Source organism: Sarcophilus harrisii, chromosome 4 (genome assembly GCF_902635505.1).
Source record: "Sarcophilus harrisii chromosome 4, mSarHar1.11, whole genome shotgun sequence".
Taxonomy (NCBI): Eukaryota; Metazoa; Chordata; class Mammalia; order Dasyuromorphia; family Dasyuridae; genus Sarcophilus; species Sarcophilus harrisii.
Window position 1 is genome coordinate 350216072 of NC_045429.1, and position 27390 is coordinate 350243461.

The 27390-nt window shown below is 32.5% G+C and overlaps 1 protein-coding gene across 1 annotated transcript in view; it reads right to left on the bottom strand.

Moving 5' to 3' along the window:
- The window catches only part of TRIM37 (tripartite motif containing 37), a 110718-nt gene that overhangs the window by 52896 nt on the left and 30432 nt on the right, over positions 1–27390 (bottom strand). The window contains 4 exon segments of the mRNA XM_031966497.1: positions 5836–5917; positions 6988–7038; positions 17887–18011; positions 25786–25853. Of these exon segments, the coding sequence (XP_031822357.1) occupies positions 5836–5917; positions 6988–7038; positions 17887–18011; positions 25786–25853 (326 nt within the window).

Consider the following 27390-nt stretch of genomic DNA (forward strand, 5'->3'; position numbering starts at 1 on the left):
TGTTTCATAGTATGATTTGAAATATGAATGAACCTCCTTTTTAATAATTCTTTTATATTTTTTACCTGTTTTTCCATAGGAATTGTTACTCTTTTGTCAAATTTTATATTCCATTACATTAATATGTTTGATCAATATAGAATTAAAGTTAAGGATGAATTTCATAAAAAAGTGTCATCTTTATTAGCTTGGCACAAAAATTAACACTGACTCAAATTCTTTTTTTATTTCTCTGAAGTTATTTTATAATTGACTTTATTTAAGTTCCATAGATTTTAGTAGATTAATTTGTAAATATGTAACATTTTTGTTGTTAAACTATGTGTAATTTGACTGTGACTTTTTAAATATCTAACTGGCAATATATAGAAAGTGATACTAGGAAAATTATATTTCGTTACATTGCCTAAGTAATCTCTTCCTTTAATTAATTTTTTTATTTCTCGAGTTTTCTAAATACAGAATTATATCCTCTGCAAATAATTATTTTAATTTTTCCTTATCACAATACTTATCAATTTTTTTTATTTTATTGCTATGCTTAGACTACTAGTACTATTCTGGATAACATTATTGATAGTGAACAGCTTTACAAATCCTTGCTCTTGAATGAGAAGAAAATAGATTTCTTAGAATATTACATCTTTTTTAAAAATAACTTTTTATTGATTTTTTTTTTGTATCACCATTATTATCCCATGTATCTCTTTATCTCCTCCTTCCGAAGAGCTAACCCATATGACAATTGTACTTTTTAAAGAAAATAAAAAATCAACACAACTGATCAATAAACTGAAAAATTCTGAAAACATATGCAATGTGTTAACACCTGTAGACCTCCCAAATTCACAAAGGAGTAAGTCAAGGATGTTTTCTTGTATCTCTTCATTCAAGTATTGTCTGAGCTTTATAATATTGACATATTTACTTTTTACTGTACTGTTCTATTTACATTGCTGTAGTTACTGGATATATTTTTGGGTTCTGTTTACCATGTATCAGGTTCATAACATTTTTCCATGTTTCTTTATATTCATTACATATAACACTTCTTAAAAAGATGGTAATATACCAGAAATGTGTTCAGTTCCACTTTTCCAAGTTCTAGACAGAGAAAATTGGTAGAATACTGAAGTCTCCTGTCATTTGATGTGCTACTAGTTTCCTTTATGAAGGTGGAAATTAAGGAATTTAGAATGAATAAATTTATTATCAATGACAAGTTGTTGCCTATGGTTCCTTTCAGTATAATAAGTTTTCTTTCAATTGTTTTCTGCTTCAACTGAGAACATGGTGGCAAATTCTGCTTTTTTAAATTCCCATGATGCAATAAATTTTTTTCTATCCCCTTAGTTTTATTTTGTGTATGTCTTTTTGTTCTTTTATGAGACTTATTTCTTCTAGGAATCACAGATTGGAAGAATTTCTAATCCAATTTCTCACTTTTTCATTTTACTAGATTGTTTAGTCCATTTACGTTTAAAGTTATAAGAGTAAGTTTTATATTTTCTTCAATATGTCTCTAATACTGATGTTTTTCCCCAAGTTATGTTCTCCCCCTTCTTTTATAAACACAATATTATGTTCCTTCAGTTACTGTATCTTAATCTTTTTTTTAAGGTGTCTCTGATCCTACAAATTCTTGTCCCTCATTCCAATCCCATCTTCTCACTTGATATTTCCTCTTGTAAGATTTTATCAGCTTTTATCTCATTATGTATTTTCCTCGTCTTTTTTCTTCTCATTCAAGTAGTTCCCCCCCTTTTTCCTTCCCTTCAGCTAATCTTCTATTCATTAGATTTTTAAATTTCATATTTTGTGTCCATTTCCAAAGATTTCTATTGATTACCTATTTTTTCTCTACTCCAGGAAAATCCGTATTCTCTAAAATCATCTAGTATCTCATTTTTCTCTATATTCTTCATGCAAATAAAGTTTCTCAGGAATTCTTCTAGGTTCTACATTCTAGGCACTTTCTATCACTGGCTAATAGAGCTTACCTCATAGATTTCCTTTTCTCCAAAACAATTCCAATTATTTCAGATATTAGAAAGGAAACTGCCCCTTGATAGGGTTCCTCACCAACTGTGTTCCTAAATATACAGCCCAATAATGATCTATTCCCACCCTTGTTTACCTTTTTTCCTATAAATGTCCCCCATGTCTATGCTGTCACATTTGTCCAGCTACCAAGTATCACCAGGGGTTGCAACTTGCCCCCTCCCAATGCAATAGATCCAAGGTTTCATTCATTTTAAGATTCTCTTCTTCTTTCATTCACTAACCATCTCTCTTCACCCATAAGAGAATTCACCAGTGGAATATCCTCCTACCTCCAAAGTAAACTTTCTTCATTTCTCCCATTTTTCCCATTCTTTTTCCCTCCAACTCAAATATTCCCTTGTAGGCTCTTCTTTTTCTTTTTTTTAAAATGGTATTTTATTTTTCTAAAACATGAAAACATAGTTTTCAACATTCATCTTTGCAAAATCTTGTGTTCCAAATTTTTCTCCCTCCCTTCCTTACCTCTTCCCCAAGACAGCAAGCAATCCAATATAGGCTAAACATGTTCAATTATTCTAAACATATTTCTATATTCATCATGCTGCACAAAATAATAAATAAAAATCTGATCAAAAGGGAAAAAACATGAAAGAAAAACAAAACAAGCAAACAAACCACCACCAAAAAAAGGTGAAAATACTATGCTTTGATTCATAGTTCTCTCTGAATGTAGAATGCTCTTTCCATCACAAATCTATTGGAATAGGCTCTCTTCTTTCTGAGACCACAGAGGTCACCTTCCAGATTCTGTATATAATGTCCCCTTATCCTCCTCTTCACAGTTGCCTCCACCACATTTTTGTGTTCACCTTTATCTCCTTGTGTGAGTTTAAGAAAAAAAAAATCTTACTGGTCTATTATTATTCTGTCCATACCTACTATATTTTTTCACTCTTCTTGCTGTTCTGTATTATGAGTGCTAAGATGCAAATAATCCCTTCAGTTCAAATTTTCTTTCTAAAAACTTTCAAGATCTTCTTTACTACTAAAAGTCTATCCTTTTCCTACAAGGCTAAGCTCAGATGTGCAGAATAGGTTACCTTGGCCTGTGTCCAGAGCACTACAGTTCTTAAGAATACATTATTCTATTCTGTTCCCTTCTCCTTTTTTTATACTGAGCATGGAATGATCTTGCACTATTTGAATGTCCTTTCTTCTGTATTTAAAAGTCTTTAGATGGCTTAAAGACGTGTTTCTGAAATGAATTATTAAACTTTGGTTAATCACTATGTGTCTATGAGTTTGCAGACTTGGATATTTTTTCTGGAGGCAATATGAATTCTTTCAATTGGAATTTCATATTCTGTGTTCAGAAGTCCAAAGCAGCTTTCTATTATTTTCTTCATCATCATGGTGTTTTGCTTTTTGTTGTATTTTTTCATTCTGTTGTGTTCTTCTTAGAAACCTATAATACTTAAAATTGTCTCTATGCCTCCTGTCTTCAAGACCTGTATATTGTAAATAAAAAGAGAAACCCTAAAAATCCTTAAAGGATAAAATCCCCTTCTGCCTCAGTGAGGGACCCTGCCCCAAAGAACAAAGTTTAATCCTTGTTATCTGGGTAGGGTCAGCTCAGTCCTGAAACTCATTGAATTCAATTCAAATTCCAGCTCAAGCTAAAATCCAGTGAGGAGCCAATTTAGGACTCCACTCACAAGCTCCCTTCAGCTTATAGCCAAAGCTCATAAAAGAGCCAAACTAGAACCCTCTCTTTGCAGAGGTTCCAAACATGCCATGCGTGGAATGCCAAAGGCCTCTGTCCACTGGAATACTCTTTCCAGTGCCATCCTCTCTTTATCCTCACCTATTTCCCTAACCAGATTTTATGCCTCTGTCAGGATTTCTAACCTTAATTCCAATCCCCATAATAAACCTCTTTTATCAATCTAGGTTTTCAGATCTAAAAATTCTTTTACAGAGAATCTCAGCGCCCCAAAAGGGAGTCCCCAAAACTCCCTTTGAGCCAAATTTCAAGGGGTTGCAGGGGAGCCAAACCTCTCCATTTGGTTCCCTGAACCCCAAACCTGCCACTAGACCTTGTCATTTAACTCCCTGACCATTAGAAACCCTAATTTCATTTTGGTTCCCTAAATCTAAACCTTATCATACTAACATGATGATCTTATTTTCTTTTAATGTTCTTGTTTTTTGCTTTTCTTCTTAAGGGCAGACCTTTCTGCTATAGATATGAATTCCCAATCTACTGTTCTCTTTTGTTCTTTGGTGAAGCTTGCCATTACATTCACATTTCATTTCAATTACATTTACATTAGATTTTTCTATTTTGTTATTTTTTGATGCATAGGATAAAAATTCTGCTGTTATAATTCTCATTTCTCTTTTCAACCATTCAGAAACAACATGTTGGGATTCTTTCTCGTCAAATACCACAAGGTCCTCTGGTTCATCAAGTAGTAAGATAATTTTCTTTTGTTTCACAGTATTTATTCATAGGTATCTGGAAGTGTTTCCTTCAGTTGCTACTATTTTTCCCATTGCTTTATCTATCTATGTTCAAGGTCTTTGAATTTTTGTTCTCCTGCAATCTTGGTAATTTCAGTCCTTTGTCCCCTTATTTTCCTTCTCATTTTCTTCCTGACTCCCTCTCTTCTGACTATGGTTTCCTGGGAAGCTGCATTTCAGTGCTCAGCCCCTATATTAGGCAATTCACAATTCACCAGCAGAGGTTTCTACCCCCTTAACTTTTGAGTGGTCAGACTAGTTCCAGTGGATGCTAACAGCCTTCCCCTCAAGCTAGGTTTCATATTGCATATCTCCTCTCCTCCTTCCCACTCTCACTGCTTGCTACCCTCTCTCAATTATTCCCTCTCTTCTTTTCTGGTCTAGCACTGATAATTCAAAGTTTTTGCAGCACTGTTTATCCCAACATTGGCAATTAAGTGGTTTGCAGCACTGGTGCTTCCACAGTGCAACTTCTGGCAGACTTTTTATCCCTGAAGAGCTTAGCCAAGGGCTGTGGAGATTGGAACATAATTCCACTCCCTGAAGTCAGGGCCTCCACACCGCTGAAAGGGAAGGGTGACTTAAACTGATAATGCAATCTCATAACTTAGGAGGTAGCTGGGGTGACAGATGCTCAGTGAGCTCAGGATCAGTGAACATTGAGTTCACAGATTTTTCTGGGGGGGTTTTGGTTGTTGCTTCCATTGTTTTTTATCTTCTTTTGGATTTTTGATGTCCTAAATCATGGAGATAGCTAGTTTTATCTTTGTTGCAAAATTTCTGTATTGGAGAGATTGAAGAGGTCATCAGGAAATCAGAGAAAATGTCCAGTCCTCCACCTTGTTGGTCATGTAAACTAGAATATTCTTTGCTGTATTAATGAAAAACCTTTTATTCCTATTTTTATATCTTTTCATAAATTAATATATTTTATTAGTATTAATAAATAGTATTTATTACTTAGTAAGATTTATATAAGATAAATTTTAACTCTTCCTTTTAAATGATGCACTATTTTTTTATCCCCAATACTGAAATATCATTAAGAATTGTTCATATTTCTTACACAAACTTTGATAGAACTTCAAAATAATACTCAATGTAAAGTGAGTTAATTCAGTTCAGATATAATTTCTTTGAATAAAATTCAAGGACCCTATAAAGAAATATGCAAATATTGTTGTTTGCAACTGCCTAGTAGGTATCTGTAATATCTATTTGTTTTAAAATTATAGAAAAATGATTATTGTGGTAGAAATAATAAATAACATTAAAAGAAAAAAAAAAAAAAGACAGTAAACATCTTACTGGATAAACCTTCAGCCTCCAGCAAAGCCCTGAAACTTGAAGAGGTGGACTATAAACAGGATCTGCCCTCTGGCGCAAAGTACTAAGGAGAAAGACAATATATTAATGTCAATTTATAACAGTTAAATAAATCAAACTTTATCATAATTTAAATCTTACAGTTGCTGCTAAAAATAACCCATCCATTATGAAAAATAACTCTTGTGCTATATCAATTTATATTTCTGGACAAAAAATTTAAGACGAATGAACTGATTTAATATTTATATATATTTCCATATAGTATTTTTATAATGACCAAACCGTGTTCATGCTAATTACTCATAACATTTAAAGAAAGCAATTCCAAAATGGCTGAAACAATAAACAATATTTAGCACTGAATTTATTATTGTAATCTATAAATTTTGGTTATAATGAAAATAAAGAAGAATGTAAAGAAATTGAAAGAAACTAAGCAAGCAACATGTTCAAGATTACAAGTGATAGTGTTAGCATTAAGATTAGCATTTAACAACTTTATACCTGTCCTGGTCACGAACTATCCTCTCCCTCCCATAACACATGAGAAATCAAGAGAAATGTTTAGTCTTCCAACTTGTTGCTCATGTGACCTAGAATACTAACTCTTGACTAACTTTTTTCTTTCTAACTACAGAAGAGAACATACTAAAATACAGGTATTTAGCATTAAGAGATAACATGAGTTTTTTTTCCCCTTTTGTTCTGATTTTTCTTATGCAACATGACAAATATGGAAATATGTTTAGAAGAACTGCACATTTTTAACCTACATAGGATTGCTTGCTGTCTATAGGAGAGAGGGAGGGAGAAAAATCTGAAACACAAGGTTTTGCAAAAGTGAATATTGAAAACTATCTTTTGCATGTATTTAGAAAAATAAAATACTGATTTTTTTTAAAAGAGAAAACATGAGAAATAATATCAACATGGGAAGGCATCAGATTTTTCCCACCATACAGTCAATATTTTGATCAATAAAAATATTCTATAATAAGAAATATCAAAGTGAAGGACACGTAGCATAGCTTCTTAGCAGTTCTGCTTTATAAATTAAATTTATTTATAAACAACTCTCATTTATAATGACAAATTTTGTATATACAAAATAATCAGTTACCAAAGTCTTACCTGAAGTTTTCTAAAACAAAGGTAGTTGAATCATAAGCTGGTACTAATTCACTAAAAAAGACAAAACACATAACCCAAGAAATTATTTCACTTCGTAAAACAAATTTTAAAAAAAGATATTAGACTCTGATAAAATTTATAGTTCTAACAAGCAAGAGTATGAATGACTAATATCAAGTATACTCTCAGACAAGCATTTATTAAGTATCAATTCCTAAGACCTAAACATATTACAATTCATTATTATTCACTGGCAATAAGCTAGTACAATTTCACAATTTTAAGATTCATGTTACATACCATAAGAACCAAGAATAGTTATAAGCAAGGTAGTCAAAAGCATAGATCTCAGGGACACAGCAAAGGTTATTTCTAAATATTGATTTTATTTTAATACACATATTACAATTCTGCTCTCTGTAGCACATGATAAAGTCAATATATATGTATTACTTAAGGCAACTTAGAGCACTGTTGCCTTCTGGTATTTGTTGGAATGCTCAAAAGTGTATTAAAAAATTCCATTGTAAACACAGAATTATATAAACATCCTTCTCCCACCTCCATTCAACAGATACTGGAAAAAAAATGTGACAATATTCTAAGATAAACATCCTCAGGATACTGCTTGCTTTGGCTTTTGACAACATCAAAGTAATTCTGAAATGCCTAAGTGACAAACCTGTGATGAGGTAAAGGCACTAGCAGAGAGAATTGTTATAATAAACTACATTCTTTAAAAATTTATGTGCATCATGTTTAACATATATTGGATTACTTGCTGTCTAGGGGAGAGAATAAGGGAAGGGAGGGGAAAAAATTTGAAATACAAATTTTGTAAGGATAAATGTTGAAAACTAACTGCACATATTTTGAAAATAAAAAGCTACTATTTTTTAAAAATTATGTGCACAAGACAATTAGGAATTATGAACTTGAGAAGGTTTCATCAAAGGATTCCTTTCAGTAGTAAGTTCTCTATTACATTTAAAATACAGTCTAATTTCATGCCCTAAAAACTGGAAACAATGTTAAAAGATGGGACTAGTTAATGTGGGAATTGTGGGAAAATAGTGGTAGAAAAAAGTCCAATTATTTAGAAAACAATTACAAATTATGCAAATAAAGTGGCTAAAATGTTTATACTCCAGAAATTCCATATGATCAGATAAATCTTAATTTGTTTTCCTTTTTAATGATGTACCATGCTAATTTTATCCCTTTTATCATTAAGAATCTTTAATATTTCCTCTACAAATAAAACAGAACATCAAAATATAGTTCAATGAAAATGATTCCATTTGTAGACATAAATCCCAAGAAAGATGTAAGAACAAAGATCATATACACAATATTATAGCAGCACATCAGCTAAATTGTCTCCCTGCCTCAAGTCTGTCCCCAATCCAATCTATCTTCCATTCATTCATCACGGTAATTTCCCTGAAGCACAGGTCTATGTCATCAGCCCTGATCAAAATAAATTAATGGGCCCAGGATCAAATACAAATTACTCATTTTGATATCCAAAACCCTTCATAACTTCACCCCTTTCTACCTTTCCAATCTTATGACCTTTCTCCAAACCACAAACTCTTCAATCCACTTAACACTACCCTTCTACCTTTCTGTCCCATGAACAAGACTGAAACTACTCTTTCAAGTCAAGGCACTTTATCTGGTTGTCTTCTCCACTTCATTTCTGTCTACTGACTTCCCTGGCTTCCCTTAAATCCAAATTAAAATCTTATTTTGTCTAGGAAGTCTATCTAAATTCTAGTGCTTTCCCTCTCTTAATTATTTCCTATTTATTCTGTACATAGCTAGTTTATGCACATTTGTTTGTTGTCTCCTCCCTTACTTTCTGAACTTCTTGAAGGCAGAGTATAACTTTTTGTATCCCCAAAGGTTAGCACAATGCTTGATACATAGAAGGCACTTAAAAAATATTTACTGAATACTAGGTGCATATGACAAAAAAAGAAAATAAACAGGAAAAAAGACCCATAGTACAAAAATATTTGCAGCAGCTTTTTTTTTGGCAGCAAAGAACTAGAAACTAAGAGGATGTTTTCAGAGAAACTTGGGAATACTTATATGACCTGATGCAGAGTGAAACATGCATAAGAAGTAGAATTTGTACAATAACAAGACAATTAACAATGAAAGACTTAAGTATCCAATTGATGCATGGACCAACCATAATTCGAGATAATTCATGATGAAACCTGCCATTCATCTTCTGACACTGAGGTGATGAACTAAGTATACAGATTGAAAAAAAAAAATTTTTTTTTGACATGAACTATGTGGGAATTTGCTTTTCCTGACTGTTTTTCTTTCTTTTTCAATGCGGTGGAGATGTGGTGGGGCCAGTTACATTTATGAATTGAAAAAAGAAAATTTTACTTTAAAAAATTAACATATTATACATGACTGAAAAAGCCAGTACAGGAATAAAGAGGTTTGTTTTGTTCTTAGTTTTTTCACAATGAACACAAGAATTTTGTCATCTAATTATTGATTATAACTACTATCCAAAGTGCCTAATTTGCAGTACTAGTGCTACATTTATAATTAGAACATTTTGTGCAAAAGTTTTTATCCTTCAGAGTTACATATTTGACTGAAAATGTTCTTCAGGCATTTCATTCTACTGTATTGCTTAAGCTTGAGTTTCCCACATTTATCACTTCCTCTTTTCAATCTATCCTGGATATGAACGCAACGGTCTTATTATTACATCATTATAATTTTCAAAGGCCTCTGGCACCGACCAAATAAAAAATCTAAACTGTTATTTAAGGTTTCCCAAATTTTGGTTCCAATTTTTTCTCACTTTTCTTCTCACAGATAGTCCACCTCTTTTCCAACTTAATTATTTTTCATATAAGCCTACACTTTCCCACCTTCACAACTTTATTCTCACCCCATTTCCTAAGTCTAGAATGCCCAACTTCCCCCTTCTCTGTGCCTGCTTATATCCTACCTCCTCTTCTCAAGTAATCTTGATTCTTCCTTCTCCAGCTCTTGAAACCACTTAGGATCATCTTTGTGATCCTATATCACTTCTTTACTTCTTTTTCTGAATGCTTTGCATTCTTTGAGCTTTTTCCTTCCACTTCTAAATTTTCTCAAAGTTGTCCTAAATCCTCTGTTATCCTTAGAACAATTTATTGACTTTCATAGCTTCAATTTCAATTCCATGCAAACTCCTACATCTACATCTGCGGAACAGGTTATAAAAATTTTATTTTCAACAATATATCTACTTGACCATAATTTTAAGAAACTCGTATCCAAAATCACAACAAAATAGTTCCTCTTTCCCAAATTTTCTATTTCTATCATTGGCACCTCCAATGGACCAGTCTCCAAGAAGAGTAAGAGCATGTATGTACAGTGAAAAAAGAGCAATGGATTTAGAGCTTGATTATAGGGATTAAAATTATACCTCTTTCTGGCATTCCCTATATAACTTTGGACAAATCACTTAACCTACTTGGGCCTAAGGACACTGAAATAACTATCAGTTTAATAATAGAGGACAGCTAAGGTACATATCCCAGACTTACAAAACTGAATGACTACTACACAAAACTGAATGACTACTACCCCCATTTCTGTTAATTCACATGGACACAAATGAGTATACTAAAAAGAACCAAGAAAGCAGTGGTAAAGATCATGATAAATTTTGGGCAAGCAATGAGAGTCTTTGGGAGCACTGAGTATTTTCATCATTACTGCTAATGAAAGGTAAAAGGTTCAAAGAAAAAAGGAGATTTGGAAAACCAACCAGTTAGAAAATGAGGCAGAAGGAAAGGATTTGGATTTCTAGACTATGACTTAAAAATAGAATAAGCTCCAGCTTATCTTTAGTAAAGATTTAAAACATCTAATTTAAAAGACTTTAAAATGAAAAAAGGAGAAGCTGTTGACATATACTACCTAAGCTAGAATAGCTATATAATAGGCATATAAAAAAAACTAAGAATAAAACATTTCCTTATTCACAAGTAACTTACATCATACAGCACAGAGTAAGGCTTTTTTTCCTTCTATTTCACTTGGTAATCCCACTGGGTTTCATGAATTCAATTATCTTCTCTATGCTGATGGTTCTCAGATCTACTCATCTAGTCCTAATTTCTTTTCTCATCTACAGACTGACATCTCCAACTGCCTATCTAGAAATAGATATCCTTAAAACACATTAAAATGGAGGTATCAAAAATACCTTAAATTCAAAGAAGTTCAAAACTAGACTGAACCTCCCCTTCTCTACCTTTGTAACATTTCTATTGCCCTTTTTTAAAGTTTTAAACTCTTTTCAGTTTTATTTTAGGTTCCAAAGTCTCTCCCTTTCCCTTTCTTCTTTACTCATTAAAAAGGTAAAGAAAACAAATCCTACAAATACGTAGTCATGCTAAACAAATTCTCACATTTAAACTATATTGAAAAAAAAAGATAAATTAAAAAAAAGAAAACAAGGAAAAGAATATATGCTTCAATCTGCACCGAGTTCCTCACTTCTCTGTCTAGAAGTGGATAGCATGTTTCACTCGAGTTCTTTGGAAGTAGAATAGGTCACCGTGTTGATCAGTGTTCATAAGCCTTTCAAAGTTGATTGTCCTTAGGACACTATTATTACCTTATTAATTGTTATATTGGTTCTGATTATTTTACTTTGTATTAATTCATACAAGTTTTCAAAGGTTTTTCTGAAACTATATCCTTCCTTCAAGATGTCTTAAAGCACAATACCAACCATCGTATTCATATACCACAATTTATTCAGCCATTCCTCAACTGATGAGTATCCCTTTACTTTCAAAGTCTTTCATACAACAGAAAGAATTGCTACAAATATTTTTACATATACAATTCTTTTCCTTCTTTCAAGGGTAACCATCATTAATTCTCACTCCCCTCCATCCTCTAGCATATTTGGATATGCTAGTGGTACCAATGACTATCAATTTTATCTTCACATCTCTCATAAATGTCTTTATCTCTTCTCCAGCAACTCTGGTGTAGGCCCTCATCACCTAATGCCTGGATTACTACAAAAGGCTGTTGGATAGTTTCCTGGCTTCAAGTCCCTCCCCACTTCAGTTAATCTTACATTCAGGTGTCAACATAGTCTTCCTCAAGTGCAGTTCTAATGCAATAAGCAGGCAAAAAGTTATGCTGACTTCTTATCTCCTCTGGGATCAAATATAAAATATTCTCTTTTTCAAAGAGCTTCTTAAACTGGCCCTCTCTCCTGCCTTTCTGGTGTGAAGCCCCTGTCAATTTGTAGAGGAAATTTGGGGCAATCTCCCCTGTGCTCTAGGAACAGATCTTAACCTTTAAAAATGAACAAAAGAGTAAAAAGAGCATTCACCATAGATGGCTATTATGGAGAACAGAATCCAAACCTGAGGACATTAAAGACAATGCTTCTAAATGAAGCCTCAAAAGGAGATATCGAGTTAGAAGAAAAATGGGAAAAGAAAATGAGAAAGTCTTGCAGGAGTTTGAAAACAACAAACTGAAGAAAACAACTTAAAATACATTTAGTGAAATAGAAAAAAAAATTCTGAAGAAAACTATTTAAAAAGCAGATTTGGTGAAAAAGAAAATGAAAACAACTCCTTCAAAAATAGAATAGAAATAGAATGAAAGGATAAAATAGTCTTTGAAAGAATCTACCAATTCTTTAAAGAGACCCCCAAAATGAAAATATCAAGGAATATTGTAACTAAATTCCAAAATTATCAACTCAAGGAGAAAATACTCCAAGTAGCCAGAAACAATTCAAATATCAATGAGGCACAATTAGGATTACCCAGGACCTTCCACTTTAAAGGATCGAAAGGCCTGGAATATGATATTCTGGAGGGCAAAGGAGTTTGGATTATAGACAAGAATCTTTCAGGGGAAAAGACAGACATTCAATGAAAAAGGGAGGTTTCAATCATTTTTGATGAAAAGACCAGAGCTGAACAGAAAATTTGATCTTCAAATTCAAATTCAAAAGAAGGTAAAAAGGAAAGAAAAAAAAATTATTTTTTAAAAGTTAAAACATTTGCATCCCTACATGAGAGAAAAGTATAACTTGGGAAAAATAGGATGGTGGGAAATACAAAGTTAGTAATTTTAACTGTGAATGTGAATGGAATGAACTCTCCCATAAAATGGAAGCAGATAGCAGAGGATTACAATATGCTGTTTACAAGAAACACATTTAAAGCAGAGATACACAGAGTAAAAGTAAAAGATTAGAGCAGAATTTATTATGCTTTAGCTGAAGTAAAAAAAATAGAGGTAGCAATCCTGATCGCAGATCAAGCAAAAGCAAAACTAGATCTCATTAAAAGAGATAAGGAAGGAAATATATATCTTGTTAAAGGATATCACAGATAATGAAATAATATAAATACTATAAGAACCAAGCATATAGCATCCAAATTCCTAGAGGAGAAATTAAGAGAGTTGCAAGAAGAAATAGACAACAAAACGACACTAGTGGAGGATCTCAACCTCCCTCTATCAGAATTAGATAAATCCAACCACAAAATAAACAAGAAAGAAGTTAAGGAGGTAAAAAGAATTTTGGAAAAGTTAGGTATGACAGAAATAGTTTATGTAAAAACTTTGATACACATACACATATATATGTATATATATACCTATACATCTTAATTGATATTGTCATTATCAGCAATAGGATTCCAATATAGAGATATTTCAGGTGAGATAGTCCTAATAAACATATAATCTAATGATAAACAACTTAATTTATAGCTCACTGTCCTAACTCACTCTGATCCTATGAACAATATCTATTCTTGGGTGGACAATGCTCCCAGAATGTGTACTGACATTCTCCTGGAGTCCCAGATTGCCAATTTAAACCTTCATACCCAATTAGGAAAATCCTCTATTTCAGATTGGTCCTGATAGAGAACTTCCCCACCATAACTGAGTTCAATTAAGATCCCACATGTGATGCCGATTGTCTGTCCTTTGTACACATTTCCTCACATGAGTGACACCGGTCCCACATGGCTGAACATCTGCTTTTTTGACTGCCATATACATATATGTATGTGTGTGCTGCTTTCATTTTTGCCCACTTGTTGAGGTGTAGTAACAAAGCTCCTGCTTGCTTTCAAGAATGACCAAGAAACAAATTTGGAAAAAGAATAACTCAAATATCTACAAGCAAAATCTCAAAGAAAAATATAGCTTGGGAACAAATTTTAAATAAAATCCCCTAAACAGTTCATAAAACAGTTTGATTTTTTTTTAGAGTTTAAAAATGTTTTTATAAATGAAATGAGAAAAAAATGAGAAAAGAAATGACAGCTTTCAAAGAAAGAATTAGATTTAACAAATTAAGAACTGGAATTAGAGAGCAGCTAACTGGTGCAGTGGATAAAGTACCAGCCCTGAAATCAGGAGGGCCTAAGTTCAAATCTGGTCTCAAACACTTAACATTTCCTAGCTGTGGGACCCTGGGCAAGTCACTTAACCCCAATTGCCTCAGGGAAAAAAAAAAAGAAAGAAATGGAATTAAGTTTGGAACAAAGCCTACAAAAACTTGTCCATGCAACAAACTTCTTGAAAATTAGAATTGATGAAATAGAAGCAGAAGAATCCGTGAAACAAGAAGAAACATTAAAGCAAAATAAAAAGCTGAGGGGAAAAAAAAAAAAAAAAAAACCAGGAAAAAAAATTGAAGAAAATATATTTCTGTCAAAGCAAAAACAACTGCCCTGGAAAACAGATTAAGGAGAAAAAAAATTAACAATCAATCAACTACCTTAAAGTCACGACCAAAAAAACGACCTAAAAATATATCTCAAAAGGAATATGCCCACATCTCTAAAGGAGGGGGAGGGAAAGGGAGAGAGGGAGCGAGGGGGGGGAGGGAGGGAGAGAAGGAGGGAAGGAGAGAGGAAGAGAAGAAGGGAGGAAGGAAGATCTAACAGAATAATTATAGCCAAAATCTAAAACTTGAAAGACAAATTAAAAATCCTGCAATCAGCTAGAAAGAAAGAATTCAAGTGTCAAGAAGACAGTCAGCATCACACACAATTTTGGCATCACCAACTGTGAAAGAGCAGAGAGCTTGGAATATTAATATTCCAAAAAGCAAAAACATATACATACACACACAGACATACATATATATACATATATGTGTCTGTGTGTATATTTTGGAAAAGGAGACGACTTCCCCAGATAATATTAATTTACCCAGAAAAACAAAGTATAATTCTATAATGGAAAAAATGGACCAATGGTCCTTTAATGAAATAGTGTATTTCTAAGCATTCCTGATGAAAAGACCTGAGTAGTGTAGAAACTGTGAACTTCAAAAACAGGAGTGAAGAAAAATTTAAAAAGGTAAACGTGAAAAAACAATGATAAAGGCTAAGGCTTGAATTTATGTTCAAATATATTGAGATGACACATGTACACACATGAAGGGATCAGTTAGATGAAACAGTATATAGAGTACTGGACTTAGAAACAGGAAGGTCTAAGTTAAAATCCAGTCTCAGACACTGACTATGTGATCTTGGGGCAATTTACTTTGTTTGCCTCAGTTTCTGTATCTATAAAATGTGATAATAATTGTAACAATCTCCCAGAGTTGTTGTGAGGAGCAAATGAGATAACTATTATAAAACGGTTAGCAGAGTGCCTCTATACAAACATGAATTATTATTATTATTATTATTATGATGATGCTCTAAACCCTATTATCACTAGGAGACATAGAGAAAATCCAATTAAACAAAATAGGGAAGTGTTTATTATATCTTGATGATCTTAAGAGAATAATGGAAAGAGAGGCAAAGACAATCACAGAAGGAAGAGGTGGGAAAAGGATATTAAGGAAAATCTCACTTGAACTTCACTCTTCTCTGAACTGGACAAAAAAAGAGTTGTGTAAAGAAATGGAATTACTAGGGAAAGAAGAGAAGAATCAGTTAGAAAGAAAGAATTCAAGTATCAAGAAACTGCAGTGAACATCACACATAATTTGGGTAATTAAGAGAAATTAGATTAAGGGAAGGTAGATTAAAGGATTAAAACAATTTTTAAAATGTACAAAAATATTTAGAGTTTATTTTGGTGTGGCAAAAAAAATCTTAAGAGAATGTCCAAAATTTGGGGACTATTTGAACAAGTTAAGATATATATAAATGCAATAGAATACTATTCTAATATACAAAATGAGGAAGGGAAACTTGATAGATTTTGCATGAATTGATGCAGGGTAAAATGAATATAACCAGGAGAATAATTTATATGGTAATGATATTGCAAAGATAATTAAACAACAAATTAGGAACTCTGATCAAATTAATAATCAACTACCATTCCAAAGAACTAATGATGAAATAAGATCCCCAAGATTCCTAAGGGATATTTGAGGGACTCAAGATGGCAGAAAAAGATATGTATTTTTTTCAATATGGCTAATATAGAAACGTTTTACTTGATTAATATATATTTGTAACGGGAATTTTTTCCCCATTCTTTCTCAAATGGGAGAATGGAGTGGTAGAAGAAAAAGAAGTTAGATTTTTGCTGACTGAAAAAAAATGTATATACACACATATGTAAAAATTTAATTATGGATTTCTTGTCTGAAAAGAATGAGGACATAGAAGATATCACCTAATTTGACCTTTAAAATATTGGTGAAGTTCTTTAGGAAATCAAATTTGCTTAACTGCTGCCATTATCCAGCTCTAGTAAGGTGCCTAGGTGAAACTAATTGAATATCTGAAAGCAGCTCCTTCTTTGACAACTCAGATTAAGAGTTCTTGATGCATTTGGCGCACTATTGAGAATTGCTGTACTACTAAAATTTCAATGTTTGTCATGGCTCTCAGAAATACATCCATAATGGACTTGGCTCTTTTCAACAATGAGGTGATTCTAGGCAGTTCCAAAAGATTTGTGGTGGAAAATGACATTCACATCCAGAGAGAGAACTATGGAGACTGAATGTGGATCACAACATCCATCATCTTGTTGCTATTGTTGGTTTTTTTTTCTTTTTCATTTTTCTCCCCTTTTGATCTAATTTTTCTTGTAAAGCATGATATATGTGGAAATATATCTAGAACTGTACATGTTTAACCGATATTGGATTACTTGCTGTGTAGGGAGGGAGGGAGAAAAATTTGGAACAAAAGGTTTTATAAGGGTGGATGGTGAAAACTACCTTTACATGTATTCTGAAAAACATAAAAATTATTATTATTTTTTTAAAAATACATCCATAATGAACAAGGGCTTATTATACTCAGTTTATAGAAATCATAATACTGTTTCTTGAATTATCTCCATATCTAACAAACAGGAAAATTCATATAGGAGGGCATTATGATATCAATTGTAGAAATGCCTAAATACAAATGTTATTTAGCAATCTATGTAAGAGAAAGCTGGCCAAAACGTTGCAAAAGATGCCACAATTGTTGAAAGATGTTACGTTAACAGAGATAGTTTCTAGTTATGTGTTTCTTCTGTGGTTCATATGAATTGCTTTGCTAAGAAAGAACACATCACAAATATAGCAAATAGAGACACGAAAGATGAATGAAGTATGATAAAGAATGATCAAATAAAACAACTTCAGAATATTGGAGCTCCAAAAATGGTTAGTTCAATTTAGCCTATAGGGTAAATCCCAATAAAGATTTTCAAACTGTTGTTTTTAGAATGAAAACCTGAGCATCCACACCTAGAATACTACCTTGATAATGAAATTCACAATGAAATATTAAAGTTAAGATTGATAAGAAAATCATTTTGGAGTTTTTAAATTAGGAACATTTAAAATTAAACTTACAAAGTAAAGGAGATTCAGAATCTATGCCATACCTTGTAAAATCTGGTGGAACTGGAGTTGTAACAAAGGATGCCATGGGCTTTCTATGAACCTGCTGAAACATCATGAGGATCTCTGAACTTTTAGAGATTAATTCACTCTTACTACATGAACGCAGCTGTAAGAAAGATAATTTTTTTAAAAATTGGAAACAGTAAACACAATGCATTATTTAATCAACCTGTAACTAAATAACAAAGCAGGAATCATTTCTATTTTATAGTTAAGGAAATCAGAAGTTAAATGCTCTAAAAGTAAACTTAAGTTCTAAGAATAAGAAAAATGTAAATCTATCTATATCCAGGCTAGTCACACATCAAACACACCAAAACATCATTTAAACAAATTGCCTGACTGATTAGAAATCTTAAAAACATTAGGATGAGGCAAATAATAAAACAAAATTAATATGTCAAATTAAAAATGTGTTTTCTACATACACATTGAATTGATTATGTGGTCATACCGATTTCAGGCATTTAACTTAGTCCTGATTTCATACTTTTTAAAAGATGCAATTACTGACTGCAAAAGTGATGACATACAAAAGAGCTTAATAGATGCTTTTCATTTATTTGTGTTGTTTAGCACCCAAATAGAATGCTAGTCTGAGTCTGTTCAGATGCCACAACTATGGCAATCAATCTGTTCATCATTTATTTGGGAGACATTATTAGTCTTTTTTGTTAATAAGAGAGTAAAGAAGCAATGTAACTTCAAATCTAGTCAGATTAGATAAATAGCTGAAAGGAATCTAGTGAAGAACAGGAAGTTCATTAACCTAATATTCTAAACAACTTGAATCATGTATTTTACTGTACTTATACTCATGGCTATTTACTTACAAAGGATCATACAGTAAAGAAAAGACTGCACAGAGTATGTTAATTCCTGCCTACTTTTTAGATGTCCATTTTGTTAGCCCTCTACATCTCCCCCTTTTTTTTATTAACTCACAGTATTGAAGGTCTGTGATTAATGTCAAGAAACTCTTAGAGCCAATTTTAAATAGGGAGTACCCACATGCACACATTAGCATCAGGATTAAGAAAAATAAGCCAAAGTGTACTCTCATACTTCCAATATTACAAATGGATTTATGTTCAAAATTTTCAATATCTCTTCAATTACTCCATTTTCATCAACAGCAATTTGACTATTTTCTATATACAATATGACATTTTTTAACCAATATAACAAGTAACATTTCTTTCATATTCTAGTTATATTTTGTATGATTAAAGATCACAGGTGTCATACACATATATATATATATATATATATAATAATTATGGCATGATTGAGTTCTCATATCTAATAATTCCAATTCATCCCCATTAGCAGGTACTGAGAATTGCAGCGCATCCAATTTATGTTCAAAGTCAAGATTTACAAGCCATTGTGCCTTTAAAGTTTTAGATACATTTCTGCTTATTGCTAGCCTTTTATTGTGTGTGTGTGTGTGTGTGTGTGTGTATGTATATGTGTATTTATTTCACAATTTTTTTCTTTATTTTCTGTTGAAAAGAATCTCTGGGCAAGATTAAAGGACAGCCACAATACATGTGATATAAAAACATAAGATGTCTATTAAATTTGTTTTTAAATTCTGAGTGTGCTATTTTAGTTCTATATTTAATATTGACCTCCTCCCCAAATGATAATTTTAAGGTCGAATCTTATTGATTCAGTGAAATCACAAGATAATTTATAAGTCTCAGAAACTCTCCAAGACTATTTGCTATTTATATTTCTCTATGCTTATTTCAAAAAATTAATAAACAAATCAACTAATGGAATAACTTTTAAAATTGCAAATAAATATTTTATAAATGTTTTGGTTTTTTATTGGGGGGGGGCATCTTTTAAAAAAATGTTTTTATTTTTCCCAGCTACATATAAAGCAATTTTCATTTGTTTTTAAAACTTTTGAGTTCCAGATTTTCTCCTTTCTTCTTCATACCCACCCCCCCATTAAGAAAGTTATGTAAAACATTTCTGTGATGTTCTTGGTTTGGTTTTCTGGAGGTCTTGGGGGCAGCCTTCTTTTCAGTTCAGCAATCACCACAAGAACAGCCAGGTGTTAAAGTGCAAATCCTTTATTATCTCCTTCAAAGTCTTGTCTCCTTGCCAGGAGCTTCAGTTAGCTTTCTTAGAGACCTTGTGGAGTCTTGGTTTCAGTGGAGAGGCTAAGGAGGACAGTCCTGCCACCAAGGCGTGAGATGGGATGAATGAATCTGAGTCCAGCCTCCAGTCTGCTTGTCTTCTCTAGCTCTGAATGAATCTGGCTGAGGCACCTAGCTTACATGCTCTACACTGAGTATAAACCAATCATTATATCACAAGGAAACCATTATTTGTTGTAAGATTAAATCAATCATGCTGAACTTAGAGACCTATTAAGCACCATGCTAAACTAGATAACCACTGTCTCATCAATTCCACTGACAACATCTTGTAAGAATCCTTGTTTTAGAGTTCTGGCCCATAACACATTTCCATAAAAGTCATGTTGTGGGGAAAAAAAAATACATTCTCTCCTCCCTCCCCCCCCCAAAAAAAAACCCTCAAGAAAAATAAAGTTAAAAAAAAAAAGAGAGAACACCTCAATCTGTATTCAGAAAAATCAGTTATATCTCTGGATATGGAGAGCATTTTTCATCATAAGCCCTTCAGAGTACTCTAGATCATTGTATTACTGAGAAGAGCAAAGTCATTCACAGCTGATCATTCTACAACAACGTTATTGTGCTCTTCTCTACACAATACATTTCACTTTGCTTGCATTTATGAAGGACCTTTCAGGTTTTTTTTGAGACCTCCTTATCATTTCTATAGAATAATAATATCCCATTATAATCACATACCAGTTTATTCAGCTCAATTGATGGGCATCCCCTCAAATTCCAATTATTTGTCCTGAGAAATGAGCTGCTAAAAATTTTTGTACATATAAGTCCCTTTCCTTTTTTTTTTTTTAATCTCTTTTGGAATTCATGCCTAGGTATTTGTTAGATCAAAGGATATACATGATTTTATAACTCTCTGGACACAGTCCATATCTTTTGGTGATTACCAATTAGGGAATGGCTTTTTTTGTTTATTTTTAATAAATTTAAACCAGTTCCCTACACATTTGAGAAATGAGGCCTTCACCAGAGAAACTTGCTTTTCAACTTTAGCTCTCTTACTTGATTATCAAAATCCCTTGAGATTTTCCATGGCCTGAGAGCAATACTTATTTTTCTTGGAGGTTTTGGATATATAAGTTTTGGCTTTGTTATCTTCTTCTAAGTGTTTTGATCTTCCTTTCCATCATAGCTTTCTATGGCCAGAATCTTTTTAGGGTTATTTGCTCATTTTTTGGCTTTTTAAAAATTCTGTTAAAGAAGGGCTATTTCCAGGGAAGGGCTATTTCCAGGGTGAAGAATATACTATCCCAAGCTTTAGGGGTATTTGAAACTGTTTTCACTTCTTTCAAGGTGGTATGATGCAAGGAAAAATGTGTTCACTACTGTCCTGGACTATGAGTGACGATAAGCATTCTTTTCTTCCATGGAACTCTGAGGAGGGTCCCTGCTCCACTGCAGCTATAAGTTCCAGTATATTAGTACTCCTCACTCTGGAACTATGAGCCAAGACTAAATTCCACATTTGAATATGGGTAAATCAATAGAATCCTATCTCAGTGCTAGTAGAGACTTCCTTCTGACCAGCTGTTTGACCCCCTTACCTCTGGAAGCCAAAGCTGCCACCATGTGTACGCTGGTCTAGCTCCCATTCCATGATCACAGACTTCTTCTTCCTACCTCCTAAATTGTTTCAAGCTAGAAAAATGTCTCACCCAACCCTTTGTTAGCTATGCCATTCTAGAATTCCAAATGAAGTGTTATTTTAAAGGTATTTGGAAAGCAATACTGAAAAGAGTTCAGCTATAACATTTACTCTATTCCATCATCTTGGCACTACCCTCAGGCCAGTCTTATATTTTATGTTAATACTTCAACAGATATATGATATCTATCAATATAGGTACTCCCTCCAACCAAAGACTTTGATGCAGCTAAGCTTCTCATCCTATGATGACCACGTCCTCCCGTAAATCCTCCATTAAAAGATGCATTCATCATACCAAACACATTTCTCTATGTCTTTTAATATTCCTTATTATTCTTTGATAAAAGTATAAGAAGGGACTACTAGGTTTTTGCAAACATGGTTCTATAAAACTACATATTTACAGCTATATGATTCCTAAAAGATGTAAAAAAAAAAATCTTTCTTTCTAGGGTTTCTGTTAACTATCAAAAAATAAATAAAAGAATAGATTAGAATAAAAATGTTATTATACTCTTCAAAAAAAAATGTCTAAAATATATTTGCCTAAATCTTACTTCCTTGAAATATGTAACAAGAGATCACTTTGTTTAATGACTATCTGATTATTAATCTCAAAAATATGGTCACCAAAATATCTACAGCTGGCTTAAAAATTGACCAACAGAGAGTCCAAGTAAAGAGCATTCCTTACTGATGAGGAGGTGTTCAACCTGCCCAGAGATAGCATTATTCCAAATATATCAAGCACTGGAACACTGCTGACCTCCTTTATAAGATCTATAATCACTTAAGTATAGTTACCCTAACTATCTACATAGGAAATAAGTGAAGAAAAAACAGATTATTATCTAGACAATAATGTGCAATTTAAATAAAAAAAAAAAACCCACAGGGATAGTTAAGTAAGTACATAAAAAAACTTGGATTTTTTTTGATGATCTGTTCCCACACCACCAACAAAAGATCAAGCCTCACTTAAGTCTTTGTTACGACCTAGATTATCTCAAAGCGAATATAAATATTATTTCTGTTTTGGCCAGAAACAATGAGGGTCTTCCCTTCCCATATTGATTGTTTTTTTGACCAGGTAAAAATGACCATTCTTTGCCACATTCTTTCTTACTCAGCATTAATCACTGAAAGAGCAGATGCCTCAATCAAAATGACTATCTTTAAAAGGTCTAAGTCTCCCACTTCATCCAAGACCATCTCTAGTCATTTGGATCTATATCTTGCCACTGTATCCAGATGACCCAATTTATTTTATTTTCTGTATGAGCTAGTGTTAAAGCTTAGACTCATATATAATGAGATATAGTTTTATAAATACTCTTATAATATCTTATATCAAAAATAAGGAATAATTTTGGATTATCCCCTCGTCCCACTGGCATCCAAATGTTAGCAAGAAATTTAGAGAAAGGGTCCCCAGAATGTTAAACAAAAAGTATGGCTAAGATTGCATAGGAGAAAGGCATGAATAAGTATCAGGAGTATCTACATAGAAAAGACCACAAATCTAACAAAGTATATTATATGTTGCTATAGAAAAAAAGGAGTAAAGAATTAAGTAAAGTAAGTGGTTTAAATAAAGAGACAACATAAACCTAATATTCTCATTTTGCAAATAAAACTGAGATTATGGAGCTAATATCAAAAACAAGGTCTCACCTCAGTCCAATTTTTTTTTTTAACATCACCATGTCCCAGGAGATGTGAAATAGATCAAGAATATTATTGAGATAAAGAAGAAATAGTAGAAGTTAGGAGGTTAAAGGACACTAAGAGCACCAAGAACACAAGATTGGAATTTATATATATATTTCATATTTCTTTCAGATGGGCTAAAGAAGCCATAGTGATTTCATGCAATGATAAACTGTTTAAAGGAACAGGAATGTTGTGAAAACATAAAATACAGAAGGAACATTCATATATACTATGTTCATATATACTATGAAAAATGTTACAAGGAAGCATTAGCTATCTTCAGAATGGATAAGGATTCTAATTAAACAAATAAACATATTTTGGTGATAACCTACTTTAGAAATCTAAACATTTCCAAAAAATATTTTGGAAAAGTTTAATACCTGCTATCTGAGACAAAAAAAAAAAATTACAGTAAAAGAAAAAATATATTTCTCTGGACTAAAAAAGAAATTTTTGCTCTTCAACAAGTTAAAACCAAGATTCAGGGGGAAAAAAGTTTGAATGTTCAAGAGATCTAAATGATTTTTAAAGTACTAAGCAAACTTTTGACCTCCTATCCCTCCAGGAAAAAAAATTCTAGAATATATAGACTATACCAGCAAAATAGTGTGTCTGGAAGATACTACACCAAACTGAAAAGCTTTCAAAATATAGACAAAATGACAGACTGTAAATGACATCCAAAGACTAGCATAACTAAGTTCAGAGAAGCCTGTCATCAAAAAACTGCTGCTGGGAAAAAAAAAATCAATGAGAATTTTTTTTTAACAAGTCAACTCAAAGATCTGAGTCAGATCTCATAAATGCAATCTCAGTTTCCTTCAAGGTATACACACAAAGTTGGCAAGAAAAGTTTCTTAGTTTTCATTTCTAGAACATGCAAACCAATATAGTTCAGAATCAACTAAGAGGAGAGACCTTGAGGAAAGATCATTTTACATTTGTATTGAACTTAGAATTTATGTAGTATTTCCATTTTCAGTTTCTGATACTGATCCTGCAGGCAACACAGTAAAGTAGGTAGATAACTAGTCTCATCAAAATTAAGGTTTTTAAAATGAGAAAGCAAGTTCAGTGTCTTGTCCAAGACTACCTACCTATTAACATGGCTAAGACTTGAACCAGACTATTCAATCACTACGCCACATTGCTCCTCAGAAATAAAGGGTACCTATGTGAAAGGCAACATGGCCCAGTAGATAAAAAAGCAGGCCTCTTATTCAGAAAGACTGGAGTTCAACTCCCACTTATGACTCATGTTGGCTATATGTCTCTGGACAAGTTATTTGACCTCTCAGTGCCCCCAGGAAACTACCACTGCAAAATGAAGACCAGGTATTAATCTGCACTGATAATTAGAGCTCCTCATTAGGAATCTGTTAAACTAATAAAATCATAGATCTGTTAAAAAAAAAATTGAGATAGTAAAGACTAGTCTTTTACAGAACATTTACAAATAATTTTAGGTATTATCACTGAAAATTGAATTTATTCAGATCTCAATTTTTTTTATTAGCTTTTTCTCAGGAGAATAAATATGAATGGGAAAAGAAAAAACTGCCAATTGCTTCTTGAATTTTAATTTCTGTTATTTTTTCTAATTACAGATTTTAGGTCTAGGCAAAGGCCCCATTGAGTCTTCCCTGATGGAAATATTACTGAAAATTATTAATACATGAGAATCAAAACCCATTATGAAGTCTCAAAGCCTTTCTATAGCATTATTGGTATACTACCCACTTGAAACACTGTTTCTATGGAATTAATTTCTTAACTGATTTCACCAACCATCACCGACTCAATTTATACATTATGTCTCAAAAGTCTAAACCCCTTAAGATCTACATGAATGGATATAGATATAAATAAATAGGACTCAGAAAAGCTAATTGCAGTGATTAAGAAAATATAAATGAAAAAATATAAGAAACTAAACATAATTTAATTATAATAAAAAAAGCTTTTAAACAAAGAAAAGCTTAGAAAATGTAGTACTTTTTCTTATATGCAGAAGTAGGTCTTAGACTACAGGTATAGAGTGGTACACATACTATCATACAACTGGACTGTGATTTCCCTAGACCAGGGATTATATTTTAACCTTTTTTGTGTCCTTGGCACCTAGGAAAATGCTTGATATTTAGTAGGTGCTTAATAAATAATTTGACTAAAAAAAAAAAAGTCTAAACCCTTTTATTTTAAGCTAGTTTAAAACTCACTGAGACTTCTAGGACATCCTGTACTGTTAAATAAGAGATGTACTTGTATATCAACAAATGGAGGCTAAAAATGAAGAATTCATCTAGTTTCCAATATTTAAGATATTGTTTATTAATTACCTGATGTTCCACCTCCTGGAGTAGAGATTCCAAAAGTTCTGTTTCTTGTGTCAGAGATGTCTTTTGACCTGTTTAAAAAATAAAAGCAAAAAAGAACAATACTCATCCCTATTGTGCATATGAAAATGAAGTATTATAGTATTCAATAAAAACTGTATTTATTCTTCATTCTGACAAAAACTCTCACAAGGAAGTTGAAATTCCATATTAAAGCTATATCACACAACATTGTAACAACGTCAGGGCTATCACAACTTTTAGGCTCAATGCAATTTAATTGTGGGATATTTATTTTAAACAAGTATTTTTGAGTACCTATTATCATTGGCATTAAATATGGCACCCCAAAAATGAAGTTATAGCAATAGCAAATGTCTGTAATTTAAAGATTGCAAAGCCCTTTACATATATCATCTCATTTGATCCTTAAAACTCTGGAACAGAAAAATCAACATAATAATTGTCCTCATTTTACAGATAAGAAAGCAGAAGTTTAAAAAGAATAAGTGATTTACTCTTGGTTACACAATTAATAAGTATATCAGAGATACTGTTTGACCCTGACCAGACTTGAATTTTTCCTCTCCTCTATTTCTTCTAATTTGTCTAATAATACAAATCTAGAATTTAACCTCATTCATTAGATTTCAATACAAACAATGTCCTCTTGTGACTTTTTACCATAAGACTTATCTTACCATGACTCGATGGAGTCAACCACAAATAATTTTAACAGAAATAAAATGTAACTGAAACTTAACAAAACAAGGGATAGAAAGAATTATCTAAAATAAAATATAATTTCAACTATAGGAAATTAAAGGAAAATTAAAGCTTTTTCACTAAAAAAAATTGTATAAAAGCACTTACAATAATAATAATGATATACAATATGCTCATTATAATAATAGGACAGGTATACATATGTTGTATTTAACATATACTTTAACATATTTAACATGTATTGGTCTACCTGCCATCTGGGGGACAGGGCGGAGGGAAGGCGGGGGAAAAATTGGAACAAAAGGTTTTGCAATCGTCAATGCTGAAAAATTACCCATGCATATATCTTGTAAATAAAAAGCGATAATAAAATAATAGGATAGGAACTTGGACCTGTGAGTTCCTTATTAGACCTCCTTTTTTCCAACATGTTAGTGCCTCTACAAGTTAAGATCTTAAGAGAATTGTCCAGAATGATGAGCTTGAGTAACCTATTCAAAAGTCATTTAAATGATATGGGTCAGAGGCAGGCTTAATACCAGGTTTTCTTGGTTAAATTCTCCATGCTGTACTCCATGCTGTCTTTCAGTTTATCAATGCCTTTACAGAGATCATACTGAATAAAAAAGCACTGGCTCTGGAGTCAGGAAGACCCGAGTTCAAATCTGGCCTGACATTTGACACTTACTAGTTGTATGACCTTGGACAATTCACTTAACCCCAATTGCCTTGCAAAAGAAAAAAAGTCTAGGTTCAAGATCATGAACATGAAGGCTTTCCCAATCCCTGCCAACTATCAGAGGCCTCCCTCCTTAAACTACACTGTATTTTGTATGTGTTGTGTACATATTCAGGGATGTTAAGTCCCACCCACTTTGCTTT